This window comes from Oncorhynchus mykiss, chromosome 22 (assembly GCF_057628025.1).
Source record: "Oncorhynchus mykiss isolate SJ-2025 chromosome 22, ASM5762802v1, whole genome shotgun sequence".
Taxonomy (NCBI): Eukaryota; Metazoa; Chordata; class Actinopteri; order Salmoniformes; family Salmonidae; genus Oncorhynchus; species Oncorhynchus mykiss.
In genome coordinates, this window is record NC_143043.1 from 17815670 (window position 1) to 17833554 (window position 17885).

Here is a 17885-nt window from a genome sequence, read left to right on the forward strand (position 1 = left end):
GAACAAATTGTCAGACAGGTGTGGAGTAATGCGCATATTAATCAATGCATGGTTAAACGCATTAACTTATTGATTGGATGAATGTACCTTTGCCTCACAAAAGCTCCTTAGTTAGAGACATAATGCTGATTGAACTCTTATCAGTCTAATGGAAGGGGAGATAGTGGGAAAGGCGTAGACTGAGAATAAGATAGGAATTTCCTCTCGTAGGAGGGATTCTTTATTGTTGGTAGTGACCAAATGGCTAGGATATCAGAGGAGTCCTTGACAGGAAGACAAAACAGGTATGCTATAGTTTGCTCTTCATTCTATAGTAAGATAGGGAGGAAAGCATATATGAGAAATGATTATTCTGCGTAGCTGAAGTGGATCTTCATGGTAGATATGTTGGATATTTCCATATCTATGTTCTACATATTATTTTGTTTGCATTTTCTTGTGTATTATGGTAATAATGCTATTTTTTCTGATAAGAAATGAGTCATGCATGTGTTGAACTTGTTAGTAACTCTCTAAACTGATATTTTCTGTGTGTGTTTGTTTTTCCATCCATGTACTGTAATTTACATGTTTATATATATATATATATTTTTTTTAACATTTCAGAATTCGTCCTTTTAAACAATGTTTTTTCTTACAGAGATCTCATTCATTCTATGGTTTTTCTATTCAATAATATGACTTTCAATGATCAAATGTTTTGTCCATATTATGTAACAGAGGACTTATTATACGGCTCTAATGGTGTTGTCAAGGATACGACTACTTGTCATCAAGTCCTTCATAGTCCAAAAGTCCCGATTCCCAGTATTGTACCGTCTATAGTCATGACAAATAGACAACACAACATTGAATTCCAGAGATGTTAAGATTTTTTTGTTAGAAAATGTTATCCCACAAAATGTGTTACCATAGAAGTTACATTTGGATGGCAGTACAGACAGTTCACTCCAGACTGTGAATGTATTTTTGCGGATGTTCGTGAAGAAGACTGTGAGATAAAATGACCCTTCTCTCCCATTAGACCCAGCGAGGACGTGCCTGTCAGAGTTAAAGCTACAAAAATGAAGGATCCTATTTACTTGAAAAAGGTCACTTCTCTACAGGAGGACAGAGACAGAGAATATTGCCGTACAAAACCAGACAGAGAAGAAGAAGGTAAGTGTCCCATGTCTTCCTGTTATACCACAAATACCATAATGTTAACATGATTAACATGATTATGCCCCAGTAAGAATTGACATCATATTGTAGATCTCTTCTTCAAGTTTCAATTGAACTTTGACCTTTCTTTTTGAACAGAGAATGAAAAAGGGTAAGTGTCTGTTTTTGATTGGAATTTAAATCACAGTAGCTTCTTTTTTCTTATTATTTACTTTCCAAATAACAACATTTGATTCCTACTCAAGTAAACTACATTCCATTCCTTGCATTATTGCCCTCATTCACAGTTGAATGAATCTCACCAATTAAATATGACCACATCTTGTTTATTCTCTTCAACACTTTTTTCCTATACGGGTACTTTTCACCAAACACTTCCAATTGTAACTGGGTTCTTCTTAGCATAATATCTATCATACACTTCTATCGTCATGAAAGTATCAGATCAACTTTGATCATTACCATGCAACAGCTTTTCTCATTTGATTATTTTGATTGCAGAGATGGAAAGAAAAAAGAAAAGCTCTTGGATGTTGGATTCTTTCAACTGGTATTTATTTTTTATCCTTAAGATATTATGAATTATTATGAATTATGATTAATAATGACTGTTTTTGCTATGATTGCACAATATTATATTTCCTTTTATTGGAAAAAAAAGGATGTAACCTATCTATTTGATCCAGTTTCGATTTGCAACATGGAAGGACACACTGATGATGGTAGTGGGGGGCTTATGTGCACTAGTCCACGGGGCAGCCTCCCCTCTCATGCTCTTGGTGTATGGCATGATGACGAACACCTTTGTGGCATACGAGCTAGAGGTCCAAGAACTGGCAGACCCCAACAAAACCTGCATTAACAACACCATCACCTGGATCAATGGCTCCATATTTGAAATAGCAGAGAACACAACGGTCTTCTGTGGGTGAGTTGACACTTTTCTATTGTGGACTATATTTGACTCATGCGTCAAGGTTTTCTATGTTGATCTATTCACATTACTGTCCATGCTATAGCTAAGCATCCATTTTTTTTACAGGGTGGATATTGAAGCACAGATGACCATGTTTGCATATTACTATGTTGGTATTGGATTAGGAGTCTTGATTGTTAGTTATTTCCAAGTAAGTGGGTTAAACTTCCTGCTCAAAGTGCTTTCTCTCCATTGAGTCTTGCATCCTTCTTAACCTTCTTAATCTATAACCGGTATTTCTAAACATGCATTCAATCCTGCTCTGTGTAGATTGCCCTCTGGGTGTCTGCTGCTGCCAGACAGATCCAGAGAATCAGGAAGACTTACTTTAGGAAGGTGATGCGAATGGAGATTGGCTGGTTTGACTGCAATTCAGTGGGAGAATTAAACACCAGGATATCAGAGTAAGACCGAAACCCATGGATTATTTTCTACAGAGATTTGTGAATGATTGAGGGCATGTTTGGAAGATGTTTCTATAAATAACCCTTACACCACAACAATTGTGTGATTGAACTTGTTCTCTCACCTCAGCGACATCAACAAGATCAACAATGCGATAGCTGACCAGGTGTCTATCTTCATTGAGAGGATCTCCACTTTCATCTTCGGCTTCATGGTGGGGTTCATTGGAGGATGGAAGTTGACCCTGGTGGTCATCGCAGTAAGCCCACTAATAGGACTTGCTGCTGGACTAATGGCCATGGTGAGATGGGTTGAAGTCAATGTATTAAATCACTTTATTTGATGGTGATCACTCATTCTGTTGTAACAGCCTCTGAGTCTGTTAGTGAAGTCTCACACCACCTCTGTATTCTCTGTGATGTTGTGATGTGTGAAAGGTACTATAGATAAACCAGACAAACCAGTCTCTCATCTCCACTCATTCACTCCTCAGGCTGTTGCCAGACTGACAGGTCGGGAGCTCCAGGCTTATGCCAAGGCAGGGTCAGTAGCTGATGAGGTACTGTCATCCATCAGAACAGTGGCAGCCTTTGGAGGGGAGGACAAGGAGGTTGAAAGGTAACTTGAAATACTGTACAGATGTAGGATCTTAATTTGATCACCCTGTTGCAGAAAATATGCTGCGCAGCAGGAAATGCAAACTTGTAGTGTATTGAAGGTTTCAAAAAGTAACTTCCACTTTAAAACAACCCTTACAAAAATGTCCATTAATTATAATGCACACAATAATTCACATTTCCTGTTGCCGCAGGATCATTTTCTTGCTGTGAGACACTGGTCAAATTAACATTCCCTTCCCTGCTGACTTGTGTTATAAATATGCATTTCACATTTGAACAGGTATGACAAAAACCTTATTGAGGCTCAGAACTGGGGTGTGAAAAAGGGGACGATCATTGGAGTGTTTCAAGGATACCTGTGGTGTATCATCTTCCTCTGCTATGCTTTGGCATTCTGGTATGGCTCAAAACTGGTCATCGAAACCAAAGAGCTATCCCCTGGTACTCTCATCCAGGTATGGCAACTCACATGATCAAACAATAAATACGTATGTATCCAATACGTAATAATAGGAGTGGTGAAAATGTACGGATGTCTATGTATTTTTGCCTCCAGGTATTCTTTGGAGTTCTCATGGCAGCTATGAACCTGGGTCAGGCCTCACCATGCCTGGAAGCCTTCGCCTCAGGTCGAGCTGCAGCCAAGACCATCTTCGATACCATTGACCGAGTAAGGCCAGAATTTTTGAAAATATATGAACTAAGAACAATTACATTTCAGTTATAAAGTATTTTAAAAATCTGTTCCCTTTCAGGAGCCAGAAATCGATTGTTTCTCGGAGAAGGGCCACAAACTAGACAAGGTCACAGGTGACATTGAATTCCACAACGTCACATTTAACTACCCCTCTAGGCCAGATGTGAAGGTAAACACTCTTCGCTCACTTTCTTTAACTTCAAATCATCCCCAAAAGATATCTCAATATACAACCACCATCTGTTTACTTAGATTTTAGATTCTTTGAGCATGCTGATCAGAGCAGGAGAAACCACAGCTTTTGTTGGGCCAAGCGGATCAGGGAAGAGCACCACAGTTCAACTCTTTCAGAGATTCTACAACCCCAAGGAAGGAATGGTAAGAAGGCTCAGAAGATACACCTGTGTTTACTATCACATTATTACAGCAATATGGTTGGGACACAAGACACATGACTAAAGCCCAGGACAAGATGTTATTGTGTTTGATGCACATAATGCTTCTCATTTATAGTTGACTTTGGATGGCCATGACATCCGCAGCCTGAACATCCAGTGGCTTCGCTCTTTGATTGGTATAGTAGAGCAGGAGCCGGTGCTGTTCGCCACGACTATCGCTGACAACATCCGCTACGGGCGACCCGGGGTCACCATGGACGACATCATCCAGGCCACCAAGGAGGCTAACGCCTATAACTTCATCATGGACCTCCCGCAGGTAACACAGGCAACACCTTTAGCAAATAAATATGGTGTATCACTCTGATACTGTCTCATACAAGAAACAAATTGAAACTTCAAAATGAGAAAATGTTTGTCTGTGGTTATTCAGAGGTTTGACACGCTTGTGGGTGAGGGTGGTGGTCAGATGAGTGGAGGACAGAAGCAGAGGATCGCTATTGCCCGAGCTCTGATCCGCAACCCCAGGATCCTGCTGCTGGACATGGCTACCTCGGCTCTGGACAACGAGAGTGAGGCCATTGTACAAGAGGCGCTTGACAAGGTGGGTGACTCCTAGACGAAATGGATCAATCATGATATCACCACAAAGTCAGTGCTTTGAATATTTGTTCCAATTTTAAATCATGGTCTACCCATGTTGTAATGTTTACTTCAACTACAAAACGGATCATGTCTTGTGATTGAAGGCTCGGATGGGCAGGACAACCATTACCATCGCCCACCGCCTCTCCACTATCCGCAATGCTGATGTCATTATTGGCTTTGAGCACGGAAGGGCAGTGGAAAGCGGTACACACAATGATCTTCTAGAAAAGAAGGGGGTCTACTTTACTCTCGTTACCCTTCAGAACCAAGGAAATGACATGCCCAGTGACAAAACAAACACAGGTAGGTCTGACATAAAGAGCCATTCATAATGATTAATTGTTCACGTTTGATAGAGTCTGTCTGTATGGATAAAAATACCATGTTCATTTTCAATTTTAGATCCGGACAATGAAACCATTGAGGAAGAAATCCTTCAGAGTTTCAGTCGAGGAAGCTACGAATCTGGGTTGAGGTAAAACTAAAGGACATGTCAGAACAGGCTTGTGACACTGCTTATGATTAACAATGATTCAGCAAAGCTAATGTGTAAAGCCTTTATAATTCACTCTTTCTCCTAAAGGCAATCTCTTCGCCTGCGATCTCACACCCAGCTGTCAAACGAACTCATCCCTGATGCCATAACTGGCAGTATCAGAATTAAATCAGACAAATTCCTTGCCATAATGGAAAACGAGATGGAACCTCAAAGGTCAAAGGTATTGAGGTCATTCTATAAGCAGCCTTGTATTATCAGTTTTGTATTAATGTACTTTATTCAATTTCCCCTGCTTCTAATTTCTGGAAGAAATGAGTGTCCCTCATACAGTATATTCCCACAGCATTCCAAGGAGGAAGCAGAGGAACGTGTGGAGCCAGCACCAGTGGCTCGAATCCTGAAGTACAACAAGTCAGAGTGGCCTTACATGCTATTGGGATCTATAGGAGCTGCCATCAACGGCTCCGTCAATCCAATCTATGCTATCTTATTCAGCCAGATCCTTGGGGTGAGAGGCTATGGATTATGTACATATCAAGCCTATGTTTATAATGCAGTTTCATATTAACTGGGCTGGTAGTGATTAATTATAGGTGTTGCTGTTCCATTACATGTATTTCATTCCATCCATATCGCTGTTTTGATTTGCAGACGTTCTCTATACGTGACCTGGATGAACAGAGAGCGCAGATCAATGGAATATGTATCCTGTTCTGCGCTGTGGCGGTTACAAGTTTCTTCTCTCAATTCTTACAGGTTGTACTGCACATCAAGCTGTTACATTCCATAGTAAGATGCTAACATTCAGACCACAGGAGGTTGGTGGCACCTTAATTGGGGAGAACGGGCTTGTGGTAATGACCCGGAGCGGTATGAGTGGAATGGTGTCAAATACATGGTTTCCAGGTGTTTGATGCCATTCCATTTGCTCCGTTCCGGCCATTCTTATGAGCCATTCTCCCCTCAGCAGCCTCCTGTGATTCAGACGATTGGCCCTAGTAATGTGTGTGAACACTGTTGTTCTGTTTAAGGGCTATGCATTTGGGAAGTCTGGGGAGCTCCTGACCCGCAGGCTAAGGAAGGTGGGCTTCCAGGCCATGTTGAAACAGGAGGTAGGCTGGTTTGATGACCCCAGGAACAGCCCTGGAGCTCTCACCACCAGGCTGGCCACCGACGCCTCCATGGTCCAGGGGGTGAGTGTCAGGGACACATACCGTGGAACCCATTAGAACCATTTCTAACAAATTATGAGATGATCCAAAGGGGTAGTTTTGAAATATTTCCTTGTGCCACACTGTATATATCTCTGTTTATGAAATGAGCTTGGAGAATTAATAGTATTTTCACTGCAGGCAACTGGATCGCAGATTGGGATGATTGTGAACTCCTTGACCAACATCGGAGCGTCTTTCATCATTGCGTTCTCCTTTAGCTGGAAGTTAAGCTTGGTAGTGGTTTGCTTTTTACCACTTATTGGCTTGTCTGGGGTCTTCCAAGCCAAAATGCTGACAGGTTTTGCAAATGAGGATAAGAAGGCAATGGAAGCAGCAGGACAGGTGAGTTAAACACTCCATTATCGGTAACACCACAAACCGATGCTGGCACTTAAACCGCACTCAATGAGCTGTATACAGCCATTAGCAAAAAGGAAAATGCTCATCAAGAGGCGGCGCTCCTAGTGGCCGGGGATTTTAATGCAGGGAAACTAAAATCTATTTTACCTAATTTCCACCAGTATGTTAACTGTGCAATCAGAGGGGGAAAAAAAACTCTAGACCACCTTTACTCCACACACAGAGACGCGTACAAAGCTCTCCCTCGCCCTCCATTTGGCAAATCTAACCATAATTATATTTCTGTTTACAAGCAAAAACTAAAGCAGGAAGCACCAGTGACTCGGTCAATAAAAAAGTGGTCAGATGAAGTAAATGCTAAGCTACAGGACTGGAATATGTTCTGGGATTTTTCCGATGGCATTGAGGAGGAGTACACCACATCAGTCACTGGCTTCATCAATAAGTGCATCAATGACGCCGTCCCCACAGTGACTGTATGTATCATGACACAAGGCGAGACCCAGATGCAGACACAGGAGGCAGATGGTTGGAGTCTTACAATATTTAATAATCCAATAGGGTAAGGCAAGAGAATGTCGTGGACAGGAAAAAGGGTCAAAACCAGTTCAGAGTTCAAAGGTACCAAAGGGCTGGCAGAATCAAGGTCAGAGGGCAGGCAGGATGATCAGGCAGACAGGAAAGTAGTCCAGACTCAGGCAGGGGTCAAAACCGGGAAGACTATCAAAAAGAGAATAGCAAAAGGAGTATGGTGAAAAACACTGGTTGACTTGACAAAAATACAAGACAAACTGGCACAGAGAGACAGGAAACACAGGGATAAATACACTGGGGAAAATAAGCGACACCTGGAGGGGGTGGAGACAACCACAGGGACAGGTGAAACAGATCAGGGCGTGACAGTATGTACATACCCAAACCAGAAGCCATGGATTACAGGCAACATACGCACTGAGCTAAAGGGTAGAGCTGCCGCTTTCAAAGAGTGGGACTGAAAAAAATATATATATATATTTAACCAGGCAAGTCAGTTAAGAATAAATTCTTGTTTACAATGACAGTCTACAACAGCCAAACCGGGACGACACAGGGCCAATTGTGTGCTGCCCTATGGGACTCCCAATCATGGCCAGTTGTGATACAGCCTGGATTTGAACCAGGGTGTCTGTAGTGCCGCCTCAAGCACTGAGATAAAGTGCCTTAGACCACTGAGCCACTCGGGAAGCTTATAAGAGGTCCCGCTATGCCCTGTGACGAACCATCAAACCGGCAAAGCGTCAGTACAGGACTAAGATTGAATTATACTACACCGGCTCAACGCTTGTCTGATGTGGCAGGGCTTGCAAACTATTACAGACTACAAAGAGAAGCACAATCACGAGCTATGCAGTGACACAAGCCTACCAGACAAGCTAAATTAACTATATGCTCTCTTCAAGGCAAGTAACACTGAAACATGCATGAGAGCATCAGCTGTTCGGGACAACTGTGTGATCACGCTCTCCGTAGCCAATGTAAGAAAGACCTTGAAACAGGTCAATATTCACAAGGCCGCAGGGCCAGATGGATTACCAGGATGTCTACTGGCAAGTGTCTTCAATTACATTTTCACATTTTCAATTTGAGTCTGTAAAACCAACATGTTTCAAGCAGACCACCATAGTCCCTGTGTCCAAGAACACCAAGGTAACCTTCCTAAATGACTAGCGAACCGTAACACACGTCTGTATCCATGAAGTGCTATTCAACACCATTATCCCAGAAACCCTAGATCCACTCCAATGTGCATACTGCCCAAACAGATCTACAGATGATGCAATCTCTATTGCACTCCACACTTCCCTTTTCCACCTGGACAAAAGGAACACCTACGTGAGAATTCTATTCATTGACAGCTCATCGTTCAACACCATAGTGCCCTCAGAGCTCATCACTAAGCTAAGGACCCTGGGACTAAACACCTCCCTCTGCAACTGATTCCTGGATTTCTGATGGGCCACTCCCAGGTGGTAAGGGTAGGTAACAACACATCCGCCGCGCTGATCCTCAAAACGGGGGCCCTTCAGGGATATGTGCTCAGTCCCCTCCTGTACTCCCTGTTCACTCATGACTGCATGGCTAGGCACGATTCCAATACCATCATTCAGTTTGCAGATGACACAACAGTGGTAGGCCTGATCACCGACAATGAGGAGACAGCCTATAGGGAGGAGGTCAGAGAGCTGGCCGTGTGGTGCCAGGACAACCTCTCCCTCAATGTGATCAAGAGAAAGGAGATGATTGTGGACTACAGGAAAAGGAGGACCGAGCATGCCCCCATTCTCATCGATGGGGCAGTAGTGGAGCAAGTTGAGCGCATCAAGTTCCTTGGTGTCCACATCACCAACAAATGATCATGGTCCAAACACACCAAGACAGTCGTGAAGAATGCATGACAAAGCCTATTCCCCCTCAGGAAACTGAAAAAATGTAGCATGGGTACTCAGATCCTCAAAAGGTTCTACAGCTGCACCATCAAGAGCATTCTGACTGGTTGCATCACTGCATGGTATGGCAACTGCTCGGCCTCCGACCGCAAGGGTAGTGCGAGTATGGCCCAGTACATCACTGGGGCCAAGCATCCTGCCATCCAGGACCTCTACCAGGTGGTGTCACAGGAAGGCACTAAAAATTGGCAGACTTCAGTCGCCCAAGTCATAGACTGTTTTCTCTGCTACCGCACGGCAAGCAGTACCATCAATACCGCGCTAAGTCTAGGTCCAAAAGGATTCTTAACAGCTTCTACCCCCAAGCCATAAGACTCCTGAGCAGCTAATCAAATGGCTACCCAGAATATATGCACCCCCCCCCCCCTTTTACGCTGCTGCTACTCTCTGTTTATTATCTATGCATAGTCACTTTAACTCTATCTACATGTACATATTGCCTGAATTACCTCGACTAACCGGTGCCCCCGGACATTGACTCTGTACTGGTACCCCATGTATATAGCCTCGATATTGTTATTTTACTGCTGCTCTTTAACTATTTGTCACTTTTGAAAAAATGTTTTCTTTGTATTTTACTTAACACTTATTTTTCTTAAAACTGCATTGTTGGTTAAGGGCTTGTAAGTAAGCATTTCACTGTTGTTTTCGGCACATTTGGTTTGAGTTAAAGATAATTCAATAATGGTCCCTAAATGGGTTGTTAGAACATTTCTGTCAAATGAACGGACCTCGTCCAAGGCCGCTGGTCCAGAGAGTGCTATTCACTGTATAGTGATTTAGAGACTTGACAATCTGCCTTCTCTCACACAGGTGTCCAGCGAGGCTCTAGCCAACATCAGGACCATCGCAGGGCTGTGCAAGGAGAGCACATTTGTGGAGACCTATGAGCAGCAGCTGGAGGCTCCGTATAAGTCTGCCAAGAAGAAGGCAAACATCTACGGCATCTGTTTTGCCTTTGCCCAGTGTGTTATCTTTATGGCGTACGCCGCCTCCTTTAGATATGGAGGCTATCTGGTCAGCTCTGAAAGATTACACTACCTGGTGGTCTTCAGGTACATTTGTTTGTTTTTCTGAATGTTGTGCATGTAGTGTTTCCAGTGACATTCAGAAAACCTGTGAATGACAATATTGCATGTAGGTCATCATCATGTTTACTGTACATTTTCAAAACCATACCCATTTAAGCTGTAAACTGTCCTAAAAGCTTACTGTGTTGTCAAGCAAATGCCAATGTGTTGTGCATATCCCCAGAGTGATCTCTGCCATTGTGATCAGTGGGACGGCGCTGGGAAAAGCTTCCTCATTCACCCCAGATTATGCCAAAGCCAAGATTGCAGCGGCCCAGTTCTTTAAACTGTTGGACCGAGTCCCCAAAATCAGCATGAGTCAGATAGACGGGGAGAAATGGGTGAGAAAAACATGATTGTTTATTCAATCAGACATTTTCAGTACAAGTGGAAAATGATCATTATTCACATTGGCATCAAACATGTTGGTGTGTAATAATGCCCTCTTTCCAGGATGATTTCAAAGGGGAGTTAGAATTCATCAACTGCAAGTTTACATACCCAACCCGGCCTGACATCCAGGTGCTAAATGGACTACTGGTGTCTGTGAAACCGGGCCAGACCCTGGCCTTTGTGGGCTGTAGCGGCTGCGGGAAGAGCACTAGTGTGCAGCTGTTGGAGAGGTTCTATGATCCAGATGAGGGCAGAGTGGTGAGTCCCCAGAGCAGACCCAACTTCATTTCCATGACCTCAGTGGAGGCTGCTGATGGGAGGATGGCTCATAACAATGGCTTGAGCGGAGCAAATGAAATGGCATAAAAACATTTTTTTTTACAAATGGAAACCATGTGTTTGATATATTTGATACCATTCCACTAATTCCGCTCCAGCCGTTACCACAAGCCCGTCCACCCCAATTAAGGTTCCACCAACCTCCTGTGCTTTACCTTATCTGCCATGTACACTGAGTTTACCAAACATTAGGAACACCTTGATACACACAGGAAACTGTTGAGTGTGGAAAACCCAGTAGCGTTGCAGTTCTTCACACGAACCTGTGCGCCTGGCACCTACTACCAAACCCCGTTCAAAGGCACTTACATTTTTTGTCTTGCACATTCACCCTCTGAATGGCACACATATACAATCCATGTCTCAATTGCCTCAGGGCTTAAAAATCCTTATTTAACCTGTCTCCTCCCCTTCATCTACACTGATTGAAGTGGATTTAATTTAGTGACATAGCTTTCACCTGGATTCACCTGGTCAGCCTATGTCATGGAAAGAGCAGGTGTTCTTAATGTTTTGTACACTCAGTGTAGATGGAATCACAGGTACAATTTATCAAGTATTCCCACACTGCCTGCCACAGTCTGTTACTATTCTTTGTAATTAAAATAAACACTTCCTTGTTCCCATTTCAGTTGATCGATGGCCGTCCATCACACACTGTCAACGTGCCCTTCCTGAGGGCTCAGATTGGCATCGTCTCCCAAGAGCCCGTGCTGTTTGACTGCAGTATTGCTGAAAACATACAGTATGGTGATAACACCAGGAGCATGAGCATGGAGGAGATTGTTGATGCTGCAAAGAAAGCTTATCTCCATGACTTTGTGATGACTCTGCCAGATGTGAGTAAAGGAACTGTAATTGTACTATCTTTGTAATACTTCTATGTCATACCATCCCACTTCCCTTTATACTGTGAAGAATGTCAAAAAATGAAACCTGTTATTGTGGCGGAACATGATATTTTCTTCTGGTACTGTTCTCTTCATATTGTAAGTAGTGTACTAGACATTCCTGTGTTATCTTTGACTCAGAAATATGAGACTCCGGTTGGCGCCCAGGGCTCCCAGCTCTCCAGAGGGCAAAAACAACGCATCGCCATCGCTCGGGCAATAGTCAGGAACCCTAAGATCCTGCTTCTGGATGAGGCCACCTCTGCGTTGGACACAGAGAGTGAAAAGGTACCCATAGACCAGACCAATGTACACTGAACAAAAATATAAACGCAACATGCCACGATTGCAAAGGTTTTATTGAGTTACAGTTCATAAACAGAAATCAGTCAATTTAAATACATTCATTAGGCCCTAATGTATGGATTTCACATTACTAGGAATACAGATATGCATCTGTTGGTCACATATACCTAAAAAAAAGGTGGATGAGAACCAGTCCGTATCTGGTGTGACAACCATTTGCCTCATGCAGCGTGACACATCTCCTTTCGCATAGAGTTGATCAGGCTGTTGATTGTGGAATGTTTTCCCACTCGTCTTCAATGGCTGTGCGAAGTTGTTGGATATGGGTAGGAACTGGAGCACGCTGTCATACACATCAATCCAGACTATCTCAAACATGCTAAATGGGTGACATGTCTGGTAGGTCGGAATTGTGTACAGATCCTTGCATCATGCTGAAACATAAGGTAATGGCGGCAGATGGATGGCACGACAATGGGTCTCAGGATCTCGTCATGGTATTGTCATGGGATCTCGTGCATTGAAATTTCCATCGATAAAATGCAATTGTGTTCGTTGTCCATAGCTTATGCCTGCCCATACCATAACCCCACCGCCACCTTGGGGCACTATGTTCACAACGTTGACATCAGCAAACCGCCCGCCCACAACGCCATACACGCTGTCTGCCATCTGCCCGGTACAGTTGAAACCGAGATTAACCTGTGAAGAGCACACTTCTCCAGCGTTCTAGTGGCCTTCGAAGGTGAGCATTTGCCCACTGAAGTCGGTTACGATGCCAAATGCAGTGAGGTCAAGACCCCGGTGAGGACGACGAGCTTCTGGGTTTCTGACAGTTTGTGCAGAAATTCTTCGGTTGTGCAAACCCACTGTTTCATCAGCTGCCCGGGTGGCTGGTCTCAGACAATTCCGCAGGTGAAGAAGCCGGATTTGGAGGTCATGGGCTGGCGTGGTTACACGTGGTCTGCAGTTGTGAGGCCGGTTGGACGTACTGCCAAATTCTCTAAAACAACATTGGAGGAGGCCAATGGTAGAGAAATTAACACTAAATTATCTGGCAACAGCTCTGGTGGACCTTCCTGCAATCAGTATGGCAATTGCACGCTCCCTCAACTTGAGATGTCTGTGGCATTGTGTTGTGTGACAAAATTGCACATTTTAGAGTGGCCATTTATTGTCCCCAGCATAAGCTGCACCTGTGTAATGATCATGCTGTTTAATCAGCTTCTTGATATGCCACACATGTAAGCTGGATGGATGGATAATCTTGGCAAAGGAGAAATGCTCACTAAAAGGGATGTCCACAAATTTTTGCACAAAATTTGAGAGAAATACACTTTCTGTGCATATGGAAGATTTCTGGGATCTTTTATTTCAGCTCATGAGACACTTTACATGTTGCAATTTAACTTTTGTTCAGTATATATATATCACCTCTTGATTATCCTTTCTATCAGATGAATCACTCTATCCACAGCAACAATTTTCTTAGCATGCCATGTACTGTATTACATCAGAGAATATACAGTGCCTTGCGAAAGTATTTGGCCCCCTTGAACTTTACGACATTTTGCCACATTTCAAGCTTCAAACATAAAGATATAAAACTGTATTTTTTTGTGAAGAATCAACAACAAGAGGGACACAATCATGAAGTGGAACGACATTTATTGGATATTTCAAACTTTTTTAACAAATCAAAAACTGAAAAATTGGGTGTGCAAAATTATTCAGCCCCTTTACTTTCAGTGCAGCAAACTCTCTCCAGAAGTTCAGTGAGGATCTCTGAATGATCCAATGTTGACCTAAATGACTAATTATGATAAATACAATCCACCTGTGTGTAATCAAGTCTCCGTATAAATGCACCTGCACTGTGATAGTCTCAGAGGTCCGTTAAAAGCGCAGAGAGCATCATGAAGAACAAGGAACACACCAGGCAGGGCCGAGATACTGTTGTGAAGAAGTTTCAAGCCGGATTTGGATACAAAAAGATTTCCCAAGCTTTAAACATCCCAAGGAGCACTGTGCAAGCGATAATGTTGAAATAGAAGGAGTATCAGACCACTGCAAATCTACCAAGACCTGGCCGTCCCTCTAAACTTTCAGCTCATACAAGGAGAAGACTGATCAGAGATGCAGCCAAGAGGCCCATGATCACTCTGGATGAACTGCAGAGATCTACAGCTGAGGTGGGAGACTCTGTCCATAGGACAACAATCAGTCGTATATTGCACAAATCTGGTGTGGCAAGAAGAGTGGCAAGAAGAAAGCCATTTCTTAAAGATATCCATAAAAAGTGTTGCTTAAAGTTTGCCACAAGCTACCTGGGAGACACACCAAACATGTGGAAGAAGGTGTTCTGGTCAGATGAAACCAAAATTGAACTTTTTGGCAACAATGCAAAACGTTATGTTTGGCGTAAAAGCAACACAGCTGAACACACCATCCCCACTGTCAAACATGGTGGTGGCAGCATCATGGTTTGGGCCTGCTTTTCTTCAGCAGGGACAGGGAAGATGGTTAAAATTGATGGGAAGATGGATGGAGCCAAATACAGGACCATTCTGGAAGAACCTGATGGAGTCTGCAAAAGACCTGAGACTGGGACGGAGATTTGTCTTCCAACAAGACAATGATCCAAAACATAAAGCAAAATCTACAATGGAATGGTTCAAAAATAAACATATCCAGGTGTTAGAATGGCCAAGTCAAAGTCCAGACCTGAATCCAATCGAGAATCTGTGGAAAAAACTGAAAACTGCTGTTCATAAATGCTCTCCATCCAACCTCACTGAGCTCGAGCTGTTTTGCAAGGAGGAATGGGAAAAAATGTCAGTCTCTCGATGTGCAAAACTGATAGAGACATACCCCAAGCGACTTACAGCTGTAATCGCAGCAAAAGGTGGCGCTACAAAGTATTAACTTAAGGGGGCTGAATAATTTTGCACGCCCAATTTTTCAGTTTTTGATTTGTTAAAAAAGTTTGAAATATCCAATAAATGTCGTTCCACTTCATGATTGTGTCCCACTTGTTGTTGATTCTTCACAAAAAAATACAGTTTTATATCTTTATGTTTGAAGCTTGAAATGTGGCAAAAGGTCGCAAAGTTCAAGGGGGCTGAATACTTTCGCAAGGCACTGTAGGATGTCCTTATGATGAAAACAAACACACTCAACTGAACTTATTTTTAACATTGTGTTTTCCAACTACAGACAGTGCAGGCGGCTTTGGATGAGGCCAGACGTGGACGCACCTGCATTGTCATTGCCCACAGACTGTCTACCATCCAGACGGCAGATATCATAGCCGTCATGTCCCAAGGTGCTGTCATAGAAAGGGGGACACATGAGGAGCTCATGGCTAAGAGGGCTGCCTACTACAAACTAGTCACAACAGGGGCTCCGATCAGCTAAACCTGATAGATGCACATTTTCTATAGAGGGGATGCTTTATGAGGAAATTGAGTTTGTCACTAACCAAAGTGCATAAATGTGACATTTTTGAAAGAGTAACTATGGAAAAAAACATAAAAGTCCATGGGGGGGAAAGGCTATATTTGCTTGATATACTATTTATTTACTTAATGTCTCTTGAGTTTTTTTTTATATGATATTATACACTGAGTGTACAAACATTAGGAACACCTGCTCTTTCCATGTCATAGACTGACCAGGTGAATCCAGGTGAAAGCTATAATCCTTTATTGATGTCACCTGTTAAATCCACTTCAATCAGTGTAGATGAAGGGGAAGAGTCAGGTTAAAGAAGGATTTTTAAGCCTTTAGACAATTGAGACATGGATTGTGAATGTCTGCTGTTAAGAGGGTGGAAGGGCATAAGGTTTTTTACACTCATTGTATATGGCCATAGAGATCAATTAGGTTTTATTTTTGCAAAACAGATGGAACCTTTAAAGTAATTAATTGAAGTATTTTGTAATCCAATGTATGTTTTTGCTCAAGAAGGTTACAATTATTGGTATGAATCATATGATCTGTCGCCGATTTAAATATTTATTTGCATTCATTTGTTTACAGAAAAATATATTTTATTTTATTAACCTTTAGTGTTTGATGCTTGATCTTTTGTCAACTAAAAAAATCCATGTCAGAACGGATTGTTAATTTTATTTAATTCATACAGATACATTAGTTTAAAAATGCAGTTCTTTGAAAGGAAAGCTACGTACACTGGGTAACGTAACTTGTGTCGTCCTTGAGAAAGTGATAGTCTAATGCTGACAGGGTGTGCTGCAACCATAAACGACGGATAACGTCCGGCAATGTTTTTTTCTGTTGCCCTTTGTTGCATCTCATTTATTTCTGTCCTTTTCCTTGATGAAAAAAAAAGACATTGAACCATCTACTTGATGGATATCTAACAGAATACATGAAGGATGAATTGTATGTATAAGGTACAATTCTCTGGAGTCTGAATTCCTACTGAAATATTTCTTATGTGACCTCTGGATGAAGCTGTGGTTTATCATTAATCTGCTGTCTTGAAATGCCGAACACAATTGTGTACTAAGTGCTGACGCGCCCTTCACAAACCACCAGGTCATTGTACATACTGTTTGGTATAAGTAGGCCTAAAGTAGAACCAGGATCTTTCACAAACAATGTACTCCACAAACTCCAATTGCCAAGAGATTAGTCAATCAAATGTATTTATAAAGCACTTTTCACATTAGCAGATGTCACAAAGTGCTTATACAGAAACCCAGCCTAAAACCCCAAACAGCAAGCAATCCAGATGTAGAAGCACGGTGGCTAGGAAAAACTCCCTAGAAAGGCAAGAACCTGGGAAGAAACCTAGAGAGGAACCAGGCTCTGAGGGATGGCTCTTCTGGTTGTTCCGGGGGGGGGGGGGGGGGGGGGGGGGGGTGATTATGGCCACTTAAGGCCAGATTGTTTTTCAAGATGATCAAACGTTCATAGATGACTAGCAGGGTCAAATAATAATCACAGTGGTGATAGACGGTGCAACAGGTCAGCAACAGGTCAGTGTGTACATTTTTCACAGGCTATTACTTGTATTAGTTAAATATCAGCCTTATACTGTAGTCTTCCTCAGGCAGCATTGAAGGCATGTTACACAAAGTTGTTTACAGGACGATTGTGTGTACATTTTCCACAGGCTATTACTTGTATTAGTTAAATATCAACCATTCTATCCACCTTTGAGGATAGTGTTCTCCCACAAATGCACAAGTCGAACTACCGGGATCCATTTACTGATTTATTACATAATTTTCCCATTCAGTGAATCTCTGGTGGGTTAATTGAACATTGCAACAACAATGGGTTTCGAATAGTAAAGTAAAACATTACTAGATGTATTATTATTATTGTGTATTATTAAAAGTAATTTTGGATTCTAACCATAACTCTAAGATAAGTGGTTCTCAAACCTA

At 42.4% G+C, this 17885-nt stretch overlaps 1 protein-coding gene across 1 annotated transcript; it reads left to right on the forward strand.

Moving 5' to 3' along the window:
• The first annotated feature begins 195 nt into the window (after positions 1–195).
• Positions 196–16766, forward strand: abcb11a (ATP binding cassette subfamily B member 11a). The gene is made up of 26 exons (XM_090215620.1): positions 196–284; positions 1025–1714; positions 1851–2092; positions 2207–2291; positions 2411–2544; positions 2675–2846; positions 3039–3163; positions 3446–3620; positions 3722–3835; positions 3921–4031; positions 4115–4240; positions 4376–4579; positions 4694–4864; positions 5010–5211; positions 5311–5383; positions 5492–5627; positions 5751–5915; positions 6059–6163; positions 6439–6600; positions 6760–6963; positions 10281–10522; positions 10722–10878; positions 10991–11188; positions 11902–12108; positions 12301–12447; positions 15682–16766. Exons 2-26 carry the CDS (start codon positions 1628–1630, stop codon positions 15880–15882), a joined length of 3945 nt encoding a protein of 1314 aa, XP_090071746.1. The 5' UTR covers positions 196–284; positions 1025–1627; the 3' UTR covers positions 15883–16766.
• Positions 16767–17885: the final 1119 nt, after the last annotated feature.

Coding starts and splice junctions, on each gene's coding strand:
- abcb11a (XM_090215620.1), top strand. CDS start 1,628: ATGCAACAGCTTTTCTCATTTGATTATTTTGATTGCAGAGATGGAAAG. Junction 4,032..4,114: donor CCTCTAGGCCAGATGTGAAG/GTAAACACTCTT, acceptor CTGTTTACTTAG/ATTTTAGATTCTTTGAGCAT. Junction 5,916..6,058: donor TATTCAGCCAGATCCTTGGG/GTGAGAGGCTAT, acceptor TTTGATTTGCAG/ACGTTCTCTATACGTGACCT.